Source organism: Hippocampus bargibanti, linkage group LG08 (assembly GCF_051943395.1).
Source record: "Hippocampus bargibanti isolate YZ-2025 linkage group LG08, ASM5194339v1, whole genome shotgun sequence".
In the NCBI taxonomy this organism is placed as follows: Eukaryota; Metazoa; Chordata; class Actinopteri; order Syngnathiformes; family Syngnathidae; genus Hippocampus; species Hippocampus bargibanti.
The window spans coordinates 6,906,160-6,922,883 of record NC_142741.1 but is presented as its reverse complement, the minus strand read 5'-3'; the positions used below and the strand labels follow the sequence as shown (position 1 = coordinate 6,922,883).

At 40.5% G+C, this 16,724-nt stretch overlaps 1 protein-coding gene and 1 long non-coding RNA gene across 2 annotated transcripts in view; one reads left to right on the top strand and one right to left on the bottom strand.

The window, feature by feature from the left end:
• The first annotated feature begins 188 nt into the window (after window positions 1-188).
• The window catches only part of wdr75 (WD repeat domain 75), a 28,519-nt gene continuing 11,983 nt past the window's right edge, over window positions 189-16,724 (top strand). The window contains exons 1-20 of the mRNA XM_089003558.1: window positions 189-305; window positions 723-852; window positions 1,254-1,319; window positions 1,666-1,753; window positions 1,972-2,096; window positions 3,197-3,267; window positions 3,353-3,469; window positions 3,552-3,640; window positions 4,664-4,822; window positions 6,065-6,124; window positions 6,219-6,334; window positions 6,411-6,586; window positions 7,758-7,921; window positions 9,057-9,237; window positions 11,112-11,206; window positions 11,307-11,402; window positions 14,380-14,549; window positions 14,637-14,696; window positions 15,910-16,059; window positions 16,128-16,219. Of these exons, the coding sequence (XP_088859684.1) occupies window positions 220-305; window positions 723-852; window positions 1,254-1,319; window positions 1,666-1,753; window positions 1,972-2,096; window positions 3,197-3,267; window positions 3,353-3,469; window positions 3,552-3,640; window positions 4,664-4,822; window positions 6,065-6,124; window positions 6,219-6,334; window positions 6,411-6,586; window positions 7,758-7,921; window positions 9,057-9,237; window positions 11,112-11,206; window positions 11,307-11,402; window positions 14,380-14,549; window positions 14,637-14,696; window positions 15,910-16,059; window positions 16,128-16,219 (2,291 nt within the window). The 5' untranslated portion in view covers window positions 189-219. The remainder of the gene's footprint in view (window positions 306-722; window positions 853-1,253; window positions 1,320-1,665; window positions 1,754-1,971; window positions 2,097-3,196; window positions 3,268-3,352; window positions 3,470-3,551; window positions 3,641-4,663; window positions 4,823-6,064; window positions 6,125-6,218; window positions 6,335-6,410; window positions 6,587-7,757; window positions 7,922-9,056; window positions 9,238-11,111; window positions 11,207-11,306; window positions 11,403-14,379; window positions 14,550-14,636; window positions 14,697-15,909; window positions 16,060-16,127; window positions 16,220-16,724) is intronic.
• Window positions 10,391-15,888, bottom strand: LOC148894476 (uncharacterized). Its single transcript, XR_016115907.1, has 3 exons — window positions 15,845-15,888; window positions 10,595-10,713; window positions 10,391-10,516 (listed from the first exon to the last, which is right to left on the bottom strand). It is a non-coding gene; the product is annotated as an uncharacterized LOC148894476 (long non-coding RNA).

Genomic DNA, 16,724 nt, shown 5'->3' with positions numbered 1-16,724 from the left:
TAAATATATAAACGTGCTAAAGTACATGTTTGAATATTATTGATGTATCTCGAGGCTAGAATGAATGTCCTCTTTTTTATATACGTAATTTATTTATCGGCTCGAGGAAATAATGTATAGCCAAAGAACTCCGGTGCTGTAGGTGACGCTGCTGAGCGTTTTTACGCCTTCTCGCGAGTAAGCCGGTCAGCAGGTCAAAGTTGAACCTACAGCGAAAACATGGTGGAACACGCAAACACCCGCGTGGTTCACCGCGGCGGGAGTAAAATAAACTTTAGAGCGCCTGTTATCACAAGAGATTCCAAGTAAGTGCATGATGCTCCATTTTGGGTCGCGGTCCACGGGCGTGATCTAGCAAACGTCACGATTGTCAAGTTTTACAATGACGCCGGGGCTCGCAATCATCATTAGAAAATGCTTCACAACGCTCGCATATTTGTCATATAATATTTCTAATTTTGGGCGCAGTGCCTGTCACATATGCATGAAGAATATGTTTACAATATTTATATTCATTTTTAATAATTCAAAACTGTCCCCATGCCTCTTGTGAACATTTCGGCGGTTTACTTTCGTCAAAGGATCCAAAAGTTTAATGCAAGTGACATTGTATTCCCCCAATTCTCTCAATTTCATACCCCACCACAGGCTCATGTTAATTTCATTTCATTGCATCACCATTATCGGCCATACACGAAATACTGTTTTTTGTGTGAGCGCAGGTTTCTCCTATGTGCCTCCGGAGAGTGTGTTAAAGTGTACAGCACGGCCACAGAGGAGTATGTTCGTGAGCTTCGGGGACACACCGACCTGGTCACGGGCGTGGTGCTCAAGCCCTCCAACCACCTGCAGGTATATATCAGCTTTGCCAAATTAAAATAATTATCAGGGATGTCATCATTCTGTTTTAATTATCAATTAGATCTCAGTTCATGGACAATAGTCGATTATTAATTTTTTTAAGTGCATGTTGAAACGTTTCAAATCGTTGAAAGGGTGAAAAGAACAATTTGTATTGGAAATTTGAATTCCCTTCAGCGAAAAAGCCACTTTAAAAAGGATCAACTTTCCCGCAATGTAGTAGGATACTTATGATGTTGTTTGAATTCTGTATTGTTTATTTCTCTCTTTTTATGATTATTATTCTTTCTATATAGTCTATTATTATTATTGTAACTCCACAGCTAGACTAATAAAGGCTAATCCAATCCATTATAATTCATTGTAGTTTTGATACTATGCTGTTGTTGCAGGCCTATTCTTGTTCTTATGATGGCACTGTCAAGCTTTGGGACTTTACAGACGGTATCCTTATGAAGGTGATTTAGATTTTTTTAAGTTAGTTTTATTTGACCATTTATTTTTTTGCATGTGATTGGAACAACATGAAATTATGCTGCATGTGAAAACAGGATGCATAAAAAAAGTCATTGGCCAAAATTGAAGAGCAGTCAGTCATGGTTGGTTGAAGCACCCATTTTGGGGAATACCATCAGCGATGCTGCCTGGGAAGCTTTGGAAACAATGAGGCGCCATTAGATGTTTTACACAATGACACAAAATTGGCTGTTCTCTACACAAAAAAGTCTGATGGGCCCATGCCCAGAATTGAAACGAACATGCCTCTGAATTCTTGATTTTTGATGAATTTTTCTTCTCTTCTAGTCTTACTTTGTTGGACAAGCAATTCATGCCATCTATGCCACTGAACACCACGAAGGAGTCTTCATTGTCGTCCATGACAAAACAACAAGTAGGCGATTCTTCAGACCCTTAACTATCCTATTAAAAATAAATCATTTATTTACCATAAGCGTGCGAAAAAACACTTGACAGATACAGTATGGAGCTGTCAAATCCGGGTCTTGTTCATTTAAGCTTACTTCTGAGTTTTTCTTTGTAATTACCACTAAGCATCACTAGGGTGTACCAGAGACAATGAGATCACGAGTTGTGTGTTTGTGTTTGTAGAGTTGTTCCAGCTAGTAGCGCTACATCTACCTCAGAGTGGAGATCAGCAAGCTAAGGACCTGGAACTTTCGGTGGTTCTCCCAGACGTCAAATCTAGTCCGGAATCCATCGCCTTTGGCAGAGGGGTGCGTGTGTACCGCTTCTTGAGTGACGACTTCTTACTTCGGAGTCATAGAATGCATTTTGATCTGTAATTTAACTCATTCACTGCAATTCATGCCTTGACTTTGACATCTGTGCCTTTGACTTAGTTAACCAAGCAAAGGACAGAAAAAAAAACAACTTTGGGCACACCAAAATTTCCGTTGATCGTTGTACAGTGATACCTCAGCTTACGAACTTAATTGATTCCCAGAAAGTGTGTGTAATGCAAAAAGTGTCTTCCAAACATTAATTTCCAATAGGAAACCATTAAAAATGAGAAGAGTCCATTTCTAGGGCCCCAGAAAACATAATTTTCTACTAAATAACCCTTAAAACTGCACCAAATATACCTTATTTTATGTAGATGTATTGTAATTAAAGAAATAAACTACTGTATAATAAAGTTGTTTTATTCACTTTTGTGAAGGTCGTTGTTGTAGTTGCCTCTTGATGATTTCCGAGTGACGTTGCCGTGCTTTCTCTGTGATAATACCCTCACTCATACTGTCCCCTGCTAGCTGCTTTTCATCATTCAAATCAACAGAAGTTTTTCAATCTCTTCTATTGTCTGAGACCGTTGCATAGACAACACAGAAACACCCATAGCCACACGTAGCAATGGTGGACTTAGCATACTGGTAGTGGGACGCTAAGTCACACAAACGCACACCTCATTGGTGCTTTTCAATTATCTCCTTCTTCTGCTCGACCATAATTTTGTTTTGTGTCCTCTTTGTCTGAACACTAATCTATGGTGGGATCTTTTTTGGTCCCGAAAAAGCAAAAGTATCCACTCGATAATAAACCATGTATGCACTCAGAGAAAAGGGGTGTGGAAAAGTAGTCCGGCAGCCACGGTGGCGCAGTTGGACCGTGTGGTTTAGTGTTCTTCCGCCGAAAATTAGTCCGCCAGCCATTGTGGCGCTCCGTGTTTTTCCTGAAAACTAGTACGTATGCCAAAATTATATTCTTGCGAATTTAATGTTCGTAAGGCGAGTTCGTTAGCTAAACCATTCGTAAACAGAGGTATCACTGTATGTCCTTCGTTTGTTCAATTATCCAAAACATTTGATTTTGACAGGGACTGTACACTGCTTCAGTCAATGGTTTGTGTTTGGGGGTCTTTTTCTTCAAGAAGCAAAAAACATTTAGGTGAGTTATTTTTCCTCTGCTGTGTCATAATGACTATCTCTTTGGGGTGTCCGCCCTCTGACGATCTCTGCTGTATCATCAAAAGCTTTTTCCTGAAACAAATCAACAAACACGGAGGCAAAAACACATTCACGTGCGTCGCGTGTCACCCAAAGGATGACGTTATTGCCACCGGACACAAAGATGGAAAGATTCGCTTGTGGTGAGTCCTTTACGATGGTCAAGTTGGAAGAAGCATAATCATTCTTTTATTTATGATTTTTTTTGTTGCATTGATTCTACAGGAGAAATTTCACCCATAAAGAGGAGTACACGTATTTGACACTACATTGGCATCACAACCTTGTCACCTCTCTGTGCTTCACTCCGGAAGGTACGCTGCACGACCGGTGTACAGTGATACCTCGGCTTATGAATGCTTTAGCTAACGAACTTTTCACCTTACGAATGTTAAATTCGCGAGAATATAAACTTGCCATACGAACAATGTTTCGGGATACACATGTGGCGCCACAATAAGTGATGTGTCGTTCGCGAATGAGCCGGTTCTTGGTGCTCCTAACAAGGTGCTAGAAATGGCAGCCAACTTTTTTGGTCCTCTATTCCCTGCCCCCAGTCTTCGGTTAAAGCTGCACGTGTTTGGTCAAGATTTGTGGAAGTGGAGGGAGGGGACACATGCAACAGGACACACGCAGCAGTGAGTGGGAGGAGGGGTTACAGAAACACACACACACACACGAAAGGGAGACGAAAGAGCTTGAAACAAAAAAAACAAAAGTGAAAAGGTGAGAACATGGATAAAAAGAAAACACAGTGAAATATGGACTCATTTCAACTTTATTGATAGTTCAAAGGCAGAGTGTAGACTGCAAGGTTAAAATAGCCCATCAATCAGGCTCCATAAAAAATCCGCACAACCCATCTGTACAATTTGAAGAGAAGTTTCTAGTGTGTGCCCGCATCTGTCGCTTTTGCAATATCACAACTTCCAAGATGTGCAACCCAGAACTCCTTGAGACACTTTATGCAAAAAGCTATCCATTCCATCAAGCCATCAACGACCATCACAAAGGTAAATAAAACAACTTTATGATACAGTACAGTTTATTTCTTTAATTACAATACCATAGCACATTTATTATATATAAAATAAGGTATATTGTGTGTTGTTTTAAGGCTTATTTAGTTGACAATTATGTTTTATATTGACCTGGGAACGGATTATTCTCATTTTAATGGTTTCCTATGGGAAATTAATGTTTGGAATTCACACTTTCTGGGAACCGATTAAGTTAGTAAGCCGAGGTCTCACTGTACTTAGCTAGCAACCCACGAGCCACAAACGGTATCTTTTCAGATATTTTTAAAGTACGTTATTCTAATTTTTTTGGACCAGGTACCAACCTACTGAGTGGTGGTGTGGAGTCTGTGCTCGTCCAGTGGTTATACGGTCAGGAGAGCAAACGGGATTTTCTTCCCCGACTCGGAGCCGCAATCACACATGTTACTGTTTCGCCTGATGGCGCGCTGTTCTGCACCTCGCACGTGGATAACAGTAAGATAGATTTTGTCCTTCGTAACTTTTGGCTTTACTCAAAGCTCCTGGTGTGTTTGCAGGTCAAATGGGCCTGGTTAAAAGTCTCTCAGAAATATATTTCATAAAATCTTTTCAAAAACTGTTATCTTTGCCTTACTTTCTTAAGGCGCAAATTATTAGCAAAAATCCAAATATATTGCAATTATATTGATTACATTTTCACTATTGTGACTTGCTGATACTTTGCATTTCAAAAACAACAAAATTGTTGTATCTCTAAAAGTCAAGGCAGTTGTCTAGTTTGAATGCAGATTCTGAAAACATGACTATCGTGGGCATCAACATTTCTTCAATCCATCGTTTATTTTTTTTTTACACAGAATATTTTTATTTAGCTAGCTAGATAGCTAGGTAGATGGCTCGCTAGGTAGCTAGCTAGGTAGATGGCTCGCTAGGTGGCTAGCTAGCTAGATGGCTCACTACGTAGCTAGCTAGCTAGCTAGATGGCTCGCTTGGTAGCTAGCAAGCTAGCTAGATGCCTCGCTTGGTAGCTAGCTAGCGAGCTAGCTAGATGGCTTCATAGGTAGCTAGATGGCTCGCTAGGTAGCTAGCTAGATGGCTTGCTAGGTAGCTAACTAATGAGAAAGCTAAATAGCTTGCTTCCTCGCTAGCTAGTTATAGGGACACGCTACTGTGTCTCGAGTTTCAGTGCACATTATTTTTCAGTATTTATTTATTTTTAATATCTGCAGATTCTAAAACATGACTCGTGGGCATCAACATTTCTTCAATCCATCATTATTTTTTTATGTAGATTATTTTTATTTTGCTAGCTCGCGAGCTAGGTTGATGGCTCGCTAGGTAGCTAGCTCATGAGCTAGCTAGATTGCTCGCTAGATAGCTAACGAACTAGCTAGATGGCTCGCTAGGTAGCGTGCGAGCAAATTAGATCGCTCCCTATGTAGCTAGCCAGCTAGGTGGTTTACTAGTTAGATAGCTAGCTAGCTGGCTCGCTAGATAACTAATTAGCGAGCTAGCTATATAGCTTACTAGCTATCTAGATAGCTCGCTAGATAGCTTCTACTAACTAAAAAGTTGCCAAATATGTTCTGGAGTGAGTTTAAGTGGACATTATTTTTCAGATTTATTTTTACATTTTTTTCAAGATCTGTGTGTAATCCTTGCGGATTAACAATCAACAAACATTAAATAATGTGTGGAAAAGACGGAACGCCGCCGTTAACACTGACCCTTTTGTAGAAATCACAATTATCGAGAGCTGCGTCAAAGTGTCTGCCGTCATTCAGGGCCTCGTCAAAGGTGAGTAACAAGAACAGAATTTGCTTTGGCCGCTTGCTCATGCGAACTGAGTTGTCGCGCCGAGTTTGACAACAGACTTCATTTCCCTGCGCAGGAGAAAGCCTCTCAACAGACTTGATGGTGGACCCCCGCACCAAAGCGCTTGTCCTGAATGGCAAGCCAGGCCACTTGCAGTTTTACTCCCTTCAAAGAGATAAACTGATTTTCAACGTAAGCGCTTTTTACATTTGCTCAATGTCTCCTTCCAAAATCTGTCATGATGTCGGACGTTTCTCCTTCCGTTTAGTTGGATATTGTGCAGCAAGAGTACATCCATGAACTGGGATTGCAGCAGTTAGAAGTGGTGAAGGCGGTTTTTGACGCCTCCGGGGACTGGCTGGCGACGGTTGAAGAGAGGAAACAGAATGAAACCGAGTTGGAGCTTCATTTGAAACTGTGGACGTTTGACCAAAAAACGCAAAGGTAAGCAATCTGCGTGCGGCTTTGGCCTCTGTTGCCTTTTGGGTCAAATACACTCTGCTGGTGGCAGCTTGTTTCCCAGGAACAACAATAACGTAGCTGGGTCAATATGACCCAGAAGTAACGAGGAAGTGAAAACTCTGGGACACGTTTGCACTCCAATGAACCGTTATCATTGTGTAGGTTGATTTAACTTAAACTTAACTTATTTGTTAAATCAAACAGAGTAAGAATAGTGATACCTCAGCTTACGAACGCTTTAGCTCACAAACTTTTCACTTTACGAACATTAAATTCGCGAGAATATAATTTTGGCATCCAAACTAGTTTCCGGCAGACGAACCAAACCACACAGCACCACGGAGGCTGGCGACTAGTTTTCCACACCCATTTTCTTTGAGTGCACTCAGTGCAGATGTGGTTTGTTATCGAGTGGAGTACTTTTGCTTTTATGGGACCGAAAAATACCCCACCACAGGCTCATGTTCAACTGAAGAGGACACAAAAGAAAATTACGGTCGAGCAGAAGAAGGAGATCATCTAAAACCACGAACGAGGTGTGCGTTTGTGTGACTTAGCGTCCCAGTACCAGTATGCTAAGTCGACTATTGTTACGTGTGGCTAAGGGTGTTTCTGTGTTGTCTAAGCAACAGTCTCAGGCAATAGAAGAGGTTGAAAAACATCTGTTGATTTGGATGAACGAAAATCAACTAGCAGGGGACATTGTGAGTGAGGGTATTATTGCCGAGAAAGCTTCACTCGGATATCATCAAGAGGCAACTACATCGACCATCACAAAGGTCAATAAAACGACTTTCTTACAGTTTATTTCTATCACTACAATACAATAGCACATTTATTATACATAAAATAAGGTATATTTTGTGTAGTTTTAAGGCATATTTTTAAGAAAATTATGTTTTATGGGGATCTGGGAACGGATTATTCTCATTTTTAATGGTTTCTTAAGGGGAAATAAATATTCGGCAGATTAACTTTTCGCCTTACACACACTTTCTGGGAACCAATTAAGTTCGTAAGATGATGTATCACTGTAGTTTGGAATTCAGAAAAAAACACGTAATTGTTTCCTTTGTGAGCTTGGGTCAATTTGACCCGACAGTGTCACAAGGGGGGGTGTCCGAAAGTTCATGAATTCCCTTGTCATATTCAGTTTTGTGCTGGACACAATCATCTCAGACCCCCACGATGGTGGAATTACGGCCATGTGCTTCGATCCCGTCGCTGCGGACCACTGCACCTCCACGCTGGTGTCTGCCAGTAAAGACGGACACTTTAAAGTCTGGCAGCAGACGGCGTCGCCCACCCAGGCGGAAGGTGAGATGGCTGCTCTATTGCATGCAAAAAAAAGAGAATGTTTTGGTGGGATTGGAATGAGGGGGTTTAACTTTGACACAAGACGAAAACATATTTGTGAAAATATTCAAAATTGGGTGAAAAAAACAGCATATATTTCCTTATTAATATTATTATTTTATTTATTTATTTATTTATGTTTTATCCCAGCTTTGTAGCTACGATTAGAATGGGTCAATTTGACGAGATGGGTTAAAACTATTGGAAATAATTGCAAAGCCTCTTGACAACACCTTTACCCTCTTGTTAGCGTTGGGTGAAATAAATATTCCTGGGTCAATATGACCCGTGACTTGTTTCATGAACACAGTGTCGTGACAGAAAAAAAAATCTCAAGACACATTGTTGTTGTCGTTTTTTTTTTTTTTTTTTTTTTCTTTCAAATATCAGAATCAGTCAATTTGACCCACCACATAACAATGGTTGACAAAAGCAAAACTTAAATGTTTGGTCTTCAATTTATGATAATCTGAAAAGTATTAATTAGTGCAAATGTGTTACATTTGATGAATTAATTATAATTAACTCATTCACTGCCAGACAATGTGCAAAAATATGTCCCCTCCAGTGCCAGGTTTTTGTCATTTTCACTTAAATTACAGGACCCAGAGAATATTGAGTTTTTGGACTACATCAACATTCAATTCAGCGTAAGAAACCTTAGAATCTGTTCTTTCATAAAAAAAGTGTTAATTCCTAAATTATATGGGTCTGGAGTTATCTGAGCTTGAAATGGGGGCAGCTATACAAAATACAATACTGTATATACATGTTGATTTATATAGCACATCTGAAGCTGTAACAAAGCGCTAACATGGACAAAAAGGCAAATGCTGCCTCCTCATTGAAGGGAAAAACATTGCCAGAGGTCTGATCGGAGCTTTATTGGCACCCCCACATCCTCACAAGAAAAAACAATTTTTGAAATGGCGCTCCAAGTCATACTTTTCAATTCCCGAATACATTTGAGAATGGCAGTGAATGAGTTAATCATAACAGTTTTCATGATCAATTCACATTAAATTACTGCATACTTGATGTAATCCATCGATGGTGATGTTCTCCCTCTTACTTTCTTCTCACCGACCGCTGTTAGACGAAGGTCCATCGTGGGCGTGCGATTTTGTGGGCTCTTACCGCAGCCTGGCGCCTCAGTCCTGTTGCTTCTCAGCTGACGGTTCTCTCCTCGCCGTCGGCTTCCGTGAGATTGTGACCTTGTGGAGCCCGGCCACTTGGGAGATCCTAACCACGCTCTCTCAGCCGCCGGGTGATATCAGGTCAGCTTAATTTTTTTAACTACTAATATTAGGTACAGTGATGCCTCAGCTTACAAACCTGGTTCCCAGAAAGTGTGTGTAAGGCGAAAAGTTTGTCTGCCAAACATTTATTTCCCATAATAAACAATTAAAAATAACAATAATGCGTTCATAGGTCCCCATAAAACATAATTTTATCCTAAATAAGCCTTAAAACGACACAAAATATACTTTATTTTATGTATAAAAAATGTGCTACTGTATTGTAATTAAAGAAATAAACTGTACTGTATAATAAAGTTATTTTATTTCCCTTTGTGATGGTAGTTGATGGCTTGATGGAATGGAGTGGGAGGAGGAGGGAGGGAGGTACTTTCTGTTTGGAAGGAGAGTCACCTTCCATAAACTACTGTCCACTGCTAGCTGCTTTTCATTAGTCCAAATCAACAGAAGTTTTTCAACCTCTTCTTTTGCCTGAGACCGTTGCTTAGACAACACAGAAACACCCTGAGCCACACATAGCAATGGTCGATTTGGCATACTGGTACTGGAATGCTAAGTCACACAAACCCACACCTCGTTCGTGTTTTTCGATGATCTTCTTCTGCTTGACCGTAATTTTCTCTCATGTCTTTTTAGGCTTAACACTAGCTTGTGGTGGGGTCTTTTTCGGTCCTATAATAGCAAAAGTACTCCACACGATAACAAACCACGTCTGCACTCAGAGAGAGAGAGGGGGTGTGGAAAGCTAGCCCGCCAGCCACCGTGGCGCTGTTCGACCGTGTGGTTTGGTGTTCATCCGCCGAAAACTAGTTTGTTTGTATGCCAAGATTATAATCTCGCGAATTTAATGTTTGTAAAGTGAAAAATTTGTGAGCTAAAGCGTTTGTAAGATGAGGTATCACTGTACATCATTTTGGTGGTTAGGTTGGTGGTTGAATAGTGAATCGCTAGCTTAACCGTGATTCGCTTGTGGGAATTGTGCCCTGGATTGTTGCTTTGTCAGCAGTTGTGTCACGGCAACCGAATGAGTTTTCGGGACATTGTATAAAGGTTCCTATTGTACCATTGTACCGATTCAGTCGACAAAATGTTCAAGGACTTTTCAAGGACCAAATGTTGCTCTAACCTTTTCCCGCTAATAAAGTTGAAGATCCACACTGCAAGCGTTGGCGTTTTCCAGGCGTTGCTGCCCACAAGGGCGTTTGTTGATGCCGAATTCCGGTGCAGCCCCACGAATAGACTTTCCTTGGCTTTGCACAAACGCCCGCCGCAAATATTTTCATCTGTAAAAGATCGCCTGTTGAGGAACAGATGATTTATTTTTTTTGAAAATTCGCCGCGGATACCATAAATCGTACCAGCCTACTTGTCTCACCTGGTTACAATTTCGCAGCATTGCGCCAACGTCACGTGGCGAGACCCGAGAATAGGAATGCTTTTACTGCAAAACCGAAACTGAAATTCTGACGGCCTCGTTTCTGTCCTAGTGATGCCCTTCATGACATAAAAAGATAAGTTTGATAAATTAGTGTTTATCGTCAGTTGTTTTTGTTTCCCATTGAGATAACACATCATCAAACCAGCAATCAAATCAACACAGGCATAATGAAACCAAAAATTGAAACACGGCGGCCTGGGAATGGATTATTCTCATTTTAATGTTTTTTTATGGGAAATAAATTTTCGGCAGACGAACTTTTCGCCTTCCATACACTTTCTGGGACCCATTTAAGTTCGTAAGCTGAGGTATCACTATATTTGAATCGGTGGCATTCAATCATTGATCTTTGCGGGTGTTCATGTTGCTAATCCTGTAAAATATGCGTGCAGCTAGCTCTGGAATTTATTGTCACATGAAAAAAAAACGAAAGGAACTTTTTTTTTTCAACCAGGAATCTTTGTTTTGGACGACTAAGCTGCTCGAAATATTTGCTGGGGACGACGGAGAAGAAGCTCCTATGCTGTTGGAATCTCCTCACTTGCTCACGTAAAGCTGCTCTTATCTCAAAATAAATGTGGCATACGTACTATTTGTAGCTCATGGCGTCTGTCTCTTGTCCTGTTTTTTTTTTTTTTTTTTTTTGTAGTGGAGTGGAGCACCTCCATGGACGTCAGCTTGCTGTTGTCTGACCCACTTTCTGAGAACATGGCGGCTTTCTGCTCTCTAAATGGATATACTGACTGTAAGTTTTTGTACTAGTGGAAGTGCACCTCTACCGCATTTGAGATTTGTTCAGCCTCCTATTCCGGGCCCGATAAGCGTCAAAAAGCCAAACGGACGACTTTTCTCATTCTGCTTCATCGTCCCGCGGTTCATCGTGAACAATACAATACATATATTGATTTATATAGCGCTTCAACAACAGCTGCTATTATAAACAGGAAATAAAGCAGTGACAAAAGATAGGAGAAAGCACAAGGGACTAAAACCAGGTCAATTCGAAACAACAAAATTCCCTGGAAAAAAAGAGTTGAATAGGTGGCGTTTATTATTTACTGTATTTTCTGGTGTATAAGGTGCACCGGAGCATAAGTGTATTTTCAAACTTTTTCCATGTATAAGACGCTCCAGACTACAAGGCGCAATTTCATTTAGTCAGTGGGTGCTCACAGTCGTTGCAAGACCTGATGTGGCTCAATATGACCTCATATATAAGGCGCACGGATCATCTTTTGAAGTAAATGAAGGCTTTTGGGTGCACCTTACACAACGGAAAGTACAGTACTTGACGGAAGATTTTTTTTGGAGCAGTTGGAAAAAGAAAAACATGGTCACTTATTTAAGTACCATATTTTCTGGTGTATAAGGCGCACCCCCAGTGAAGGATGTTTTTTCAAAAATTTTCCATATATAAGGTGCACCAGACTACAAGGCGCAACTCCAAATACAGGTAACATCCGACTTACGACCGGCTCGACTTACGACCACCCGTATTCACGACCATGACGTGCAGACCCTATTTTTGCAAATTTAATTCTATGCCTGGCACCGCAAGGCGCTAGCAGGCCGGCAACGCGTAGACAATTTTGGCCAGCCAGCCAGCATCTCACTCTTGCACAACAATCGACCGTGTGATGGCACCAGAGGGGGGAGTTTGCCAGTCATTTAGCCTACGTGTGTCTCTATTCAACATTTGAATGCATTTCGACTTACAACCGTTTGGTCGGAACGGAACTCAGTCGTAGGTCGGATGTTACCTGTATAATATATAAATACATATAAAACTTTGCCAAATATAAGGCACACCACATTATAAGGCGCTCCAGTAGCGGCTGGGGTTACCCATGACTTCTTCTACAGGGGGGGGGGGGGGGGGGGTGAGTTGGTGGGTGCCGACAACAGTGGTTTCCAGACCTGTTGTGGCTCAATATGACATTACATATAAGGTGCACCTCCGTATAAGGCGCAGGGTCATGTTTTGAAGGAAATGAAGGCTTTTGGGTGCACCGTATACACCGAAAAGGACAGTACTACAATGACTAATTATTTTTTGTTGTTGAACTTTATGTTGATTTTATTTTTATTTTATCATAAGGTGCTCCAGTAGAGGCTTTTATGGTTCAACTTGCTTCATTTTGTAAAAAAAAGTACTGTATTTTCCGTTTTATAAGGCACAGCGGAGTATAAGCCGCACCCCAACTGAATGGTATATTTTCAAATGTTTTTCCGGTGTATAAGGCGCACCGGACAATAAGGAATGAATGCAAAAAGTTTTCCAAATATATAAATGTGTCTACATATAAGGTTGGGGTTACACATGACTTCTTCTACAGGGTGGGAAATGGAGTCGGTGGGGGTTGACAGTGGTTTCCAGACCTGTTGTGGATCAATATGACTTCACATATAAGGCGCACCTGCGTGTAAGGCACAGGGTCACCTTTTCAAGAAAATCAAAGCTCTTGGGTGCGCCTTATACACGGGAAAATATAGTACTATGATGTCGGATTATTATATTTTTTTTGTTGAACTTTTTGTTGATTTTTTTTTGAGCAGTTAGAAAAAGAAAAACATGGTCACTTATTTAAGTACTGTACAATGAGACCTCAACTTACGAACTTAATTGGTTCCCAGACAGAGTGTGTAAGGCGAAAAGTGTGCATCTCAAAAAAAAATCCCATAGGAAACCATTAAAATGGGAATAATCCGTTCCCGGGTTTCCATAAAATATACTTTTCAACTAAATAAGCCTTAAAACTACACACAACATACCTTATTCTATGTATAATAAATGTGCTATTGTATTGTAATGAAAGAAATACACTGCATTGTGATGGTCATTTATGGCTTGGGAATTGTCAAAGGGAATTGCTGTTTGGAAAGAGAGGCGCATTACATGAGGACTGTAATTAAAGAAATAAACTGTGGTGTAAAATAAAGTTGTATTTACCTTTTTGATGGTCGTTGATGGCTTATGGAAGGAGAGTTACCTTCCATAAGGACTGTTGGTAACTTAACCTCTGGTGCTGTTCGGTCGTGTGCTTCCGCCGAAGATCACTCCGCCAGCCTTGGTGGGTGTGTATTATGAAAATAGTGCTTATTATAAGGTTTAATTTTCATAAATTTGACGTTTGTAAGACAAAAAGTTTGTAAGTTGAGGTCTCACTGTATTTTCCGGAGTATAAGGCCACCTCGATGAATGGTGTATTTTCAAACATTTTCCACATTTAAGGCACACCGGACTTTCAGGTGCACCTTCAAAAAAAAATTAAGTTTTCATAATACAGTAAAGTCTCGTTATATCGATATCGGTTATATCGATAGTACTGCTTATTACGATACTATTTCTATGATTTCTATTCAAGGAGAAAATTTACATGCCGCAGGATCGGATATATCGATAGTCCGGTTATATCGATATTTTTTCCTACTCCCGAGAATATCGATATAACGAGACTTTACTCTATAATGTATATAAATATTTTCCATATATAAGGCACACCACAATATAAGGCGCTTCAGGAGAGGCTGTGAGTACGCAATATTTCTTCTACTGGGGGGTGAGGGGAATCCTAGCTGCTGATAGTCATTGCGAGACCTATTATGGTTCAATATCACTTCACATATAAGGCGCAGGGTCAACATCGCCATTATATTCAGGGTAAAATGTGAGCATCGTTTCCAGTCAAACACACATAATCATTTCCTTCTTTCTTTCTTAGTGTTTCTGTTCAAGCCCTGCGAGCCGCGTCCGCTGTTTTGCCAAAAGGCCGTGTGTCCGGGGCCGGTCACCCGGGCTGTCTTCTCCCCGAGGGACGCCATGCAGGAAAGCTGCGACGAGAGTTGCCAGTGGCTCAACAGATCTCAGCTGTACTTCCTTAGCCCGAACATGGTGGGGAGGGCAAAACACCGTTTTTGAATCGTTTTCCGTGAGGTCGGAACTCACCCGGGATAATGACACGGGCTGTTCCTTTTGCAGGACCTCATGACGTTTATCACCCAGGCGGAAGAGAAGCAACTGATGGCTTCCAATAAACAGGTATGGCGTTTTAATAATAATCATAATAATACATTTCATTTATAGGCGCCTTTCAAAACTCTCAAGGTCACTCTAGTTACAGGATAATTTTTTTCTGTGAGTGAGCAGCGGCAGCCACACGCGCCAGCAGCATTCACTCAACCTGGAAGTACAGATAGAAAGCTAGCTAGCCAGCTGATAGATAGCTAATAGATGTCCAAAAGATAGCTAGCTAGATAGCTCTTTCTTTCTTTCTCTTGTTCTTCTGTTTATAATTGTATTTTATTTATTGTATTCTATTTGTGATTGTATTTTATTTATTGTAGTACCTATGCTTGTCTGTGACTGTAAAGTGTCCTTGAGAGCTTTAAAAGGGGATTAAAATGAAATGTATTATTATAGAATATAGATAGAAAGGCAGATAGCCAGCTAGTAGATAGCTAATAGATAGCCAACAGATAGGTAGCTAGATAGCTAGCCACCTAGATAGCTATATAAATAATAGAAAGCTAAATAGATAGAAAGCTAGCTAGCTAATAGATAGCTAATACATAGCCAACAGATAGATAGCAAAATAGATCGAAAGCTAGCTCGCCAGCAAGTAGATAGCTAATAGATTTTCTCAGAAAATATTCCTCAAAAGTCAACCAAATAAAAATCTTGTCAGGAAATTAGGACCGGCTGGTCGTGTAATTCTGACATCACAGGGTTTGATCAATGGTTTAAAATTATATTGTACATATTTTCCCCACGTTATAAAATGACCAAACAAAATGTAAGATGAAAACTTAGCATATAAGTATGAAAAATAAACCAAAAGAATACAAAAAAAATAAAATGGCAATGTGCTAACAAACTATCTACTATCTGGCTAGCTAGCTTTCTATCTATTTAGCTTTCTATTAGTTATATAGCTATCTACTGTAGGTGGCTATCTATTAGCTATCTACTAACTGGCGGCAATATCATTGAAAACATGGGTGTACCTTTGGCCTTGGATTTCTCAGCGATTTAAGTCGATGCAACAAAGGAGGAATTCTTTCAGTTTTGTTGTTTGGTTGGAACAAAAGCGTTCATGGGTCATTGTGACGAGATAAGTGTCAATTGAAACGAATTAAAATGCCGTCACTCCCTTCCAAAGTTTATAATTAAACACGTGTCATACTGACCCGTCAGCATTTATCTTTGTCTTTTCATCCATGTATTGATCGCGGCACTTCCTACCCTGGACTAGCTTGCCATTGACGACACTGTTGCCATGACGCCATTCCAACTGTTACTGGGCGCACATCGGCAAGAAGGAGGAACCGATCTCAACCAACCGGATCATCCCGACGCCTTAGCTAGAGCGCAGCTACCGCAGGGCTCCTCTGCCATGAAAGAGGTCGGTGTTTATAAAGAAGAATTCAAGATGGAGCACCCGTATTTTATTTGAATGTCTTTGCTTTCCAGCTTCTGCAGACCCCAGCCCACGTCCTCCCCGCCGCCACTTTCCTCTGCTCCATGTTTGTACAGTCACTCCTCATCTCAGTTGCTGACTCCAGGTCAGTGCACGCACTCCCAAACTCAAGTGATACTTGGACCAACAACTTTTTTTCCAGTGACAAATTACAGCTTGATTTATGAAAGAAAAATAAAAACACTACATCATGAATGATACGACTAGCGAGTAACTTTTTGTTGCCGCTAGCTAGTCGCTTGTAGTAGTTTACAATTAGCACTAGTTTGTGAACGTTGGACACATGGAGTCATTAGTTGATTTTGCTAGCTAGCAACTAGTTGGTGTTAACTCGCCACAATAATTGAATTTTAGCTTTAATTAGTGATTTTTTTTATGTTGGTCCTCTCATTTCATTTATTAGCACTAGCTAGATCCTGTAGAGCTATTAGCGCTAGCTCAATTAGCACTAATTTGTGTATGTTTCACGTTGGCCATATCGAGTAACTTCTTGATTCTGCTAGCTAGCAACAAGTTTGTGTTAACAAGCAACAATAATTGAATTTTAGCTTTAGTTAGTGAATGCTTTATGTTGGTCCTCTCGTGTCATT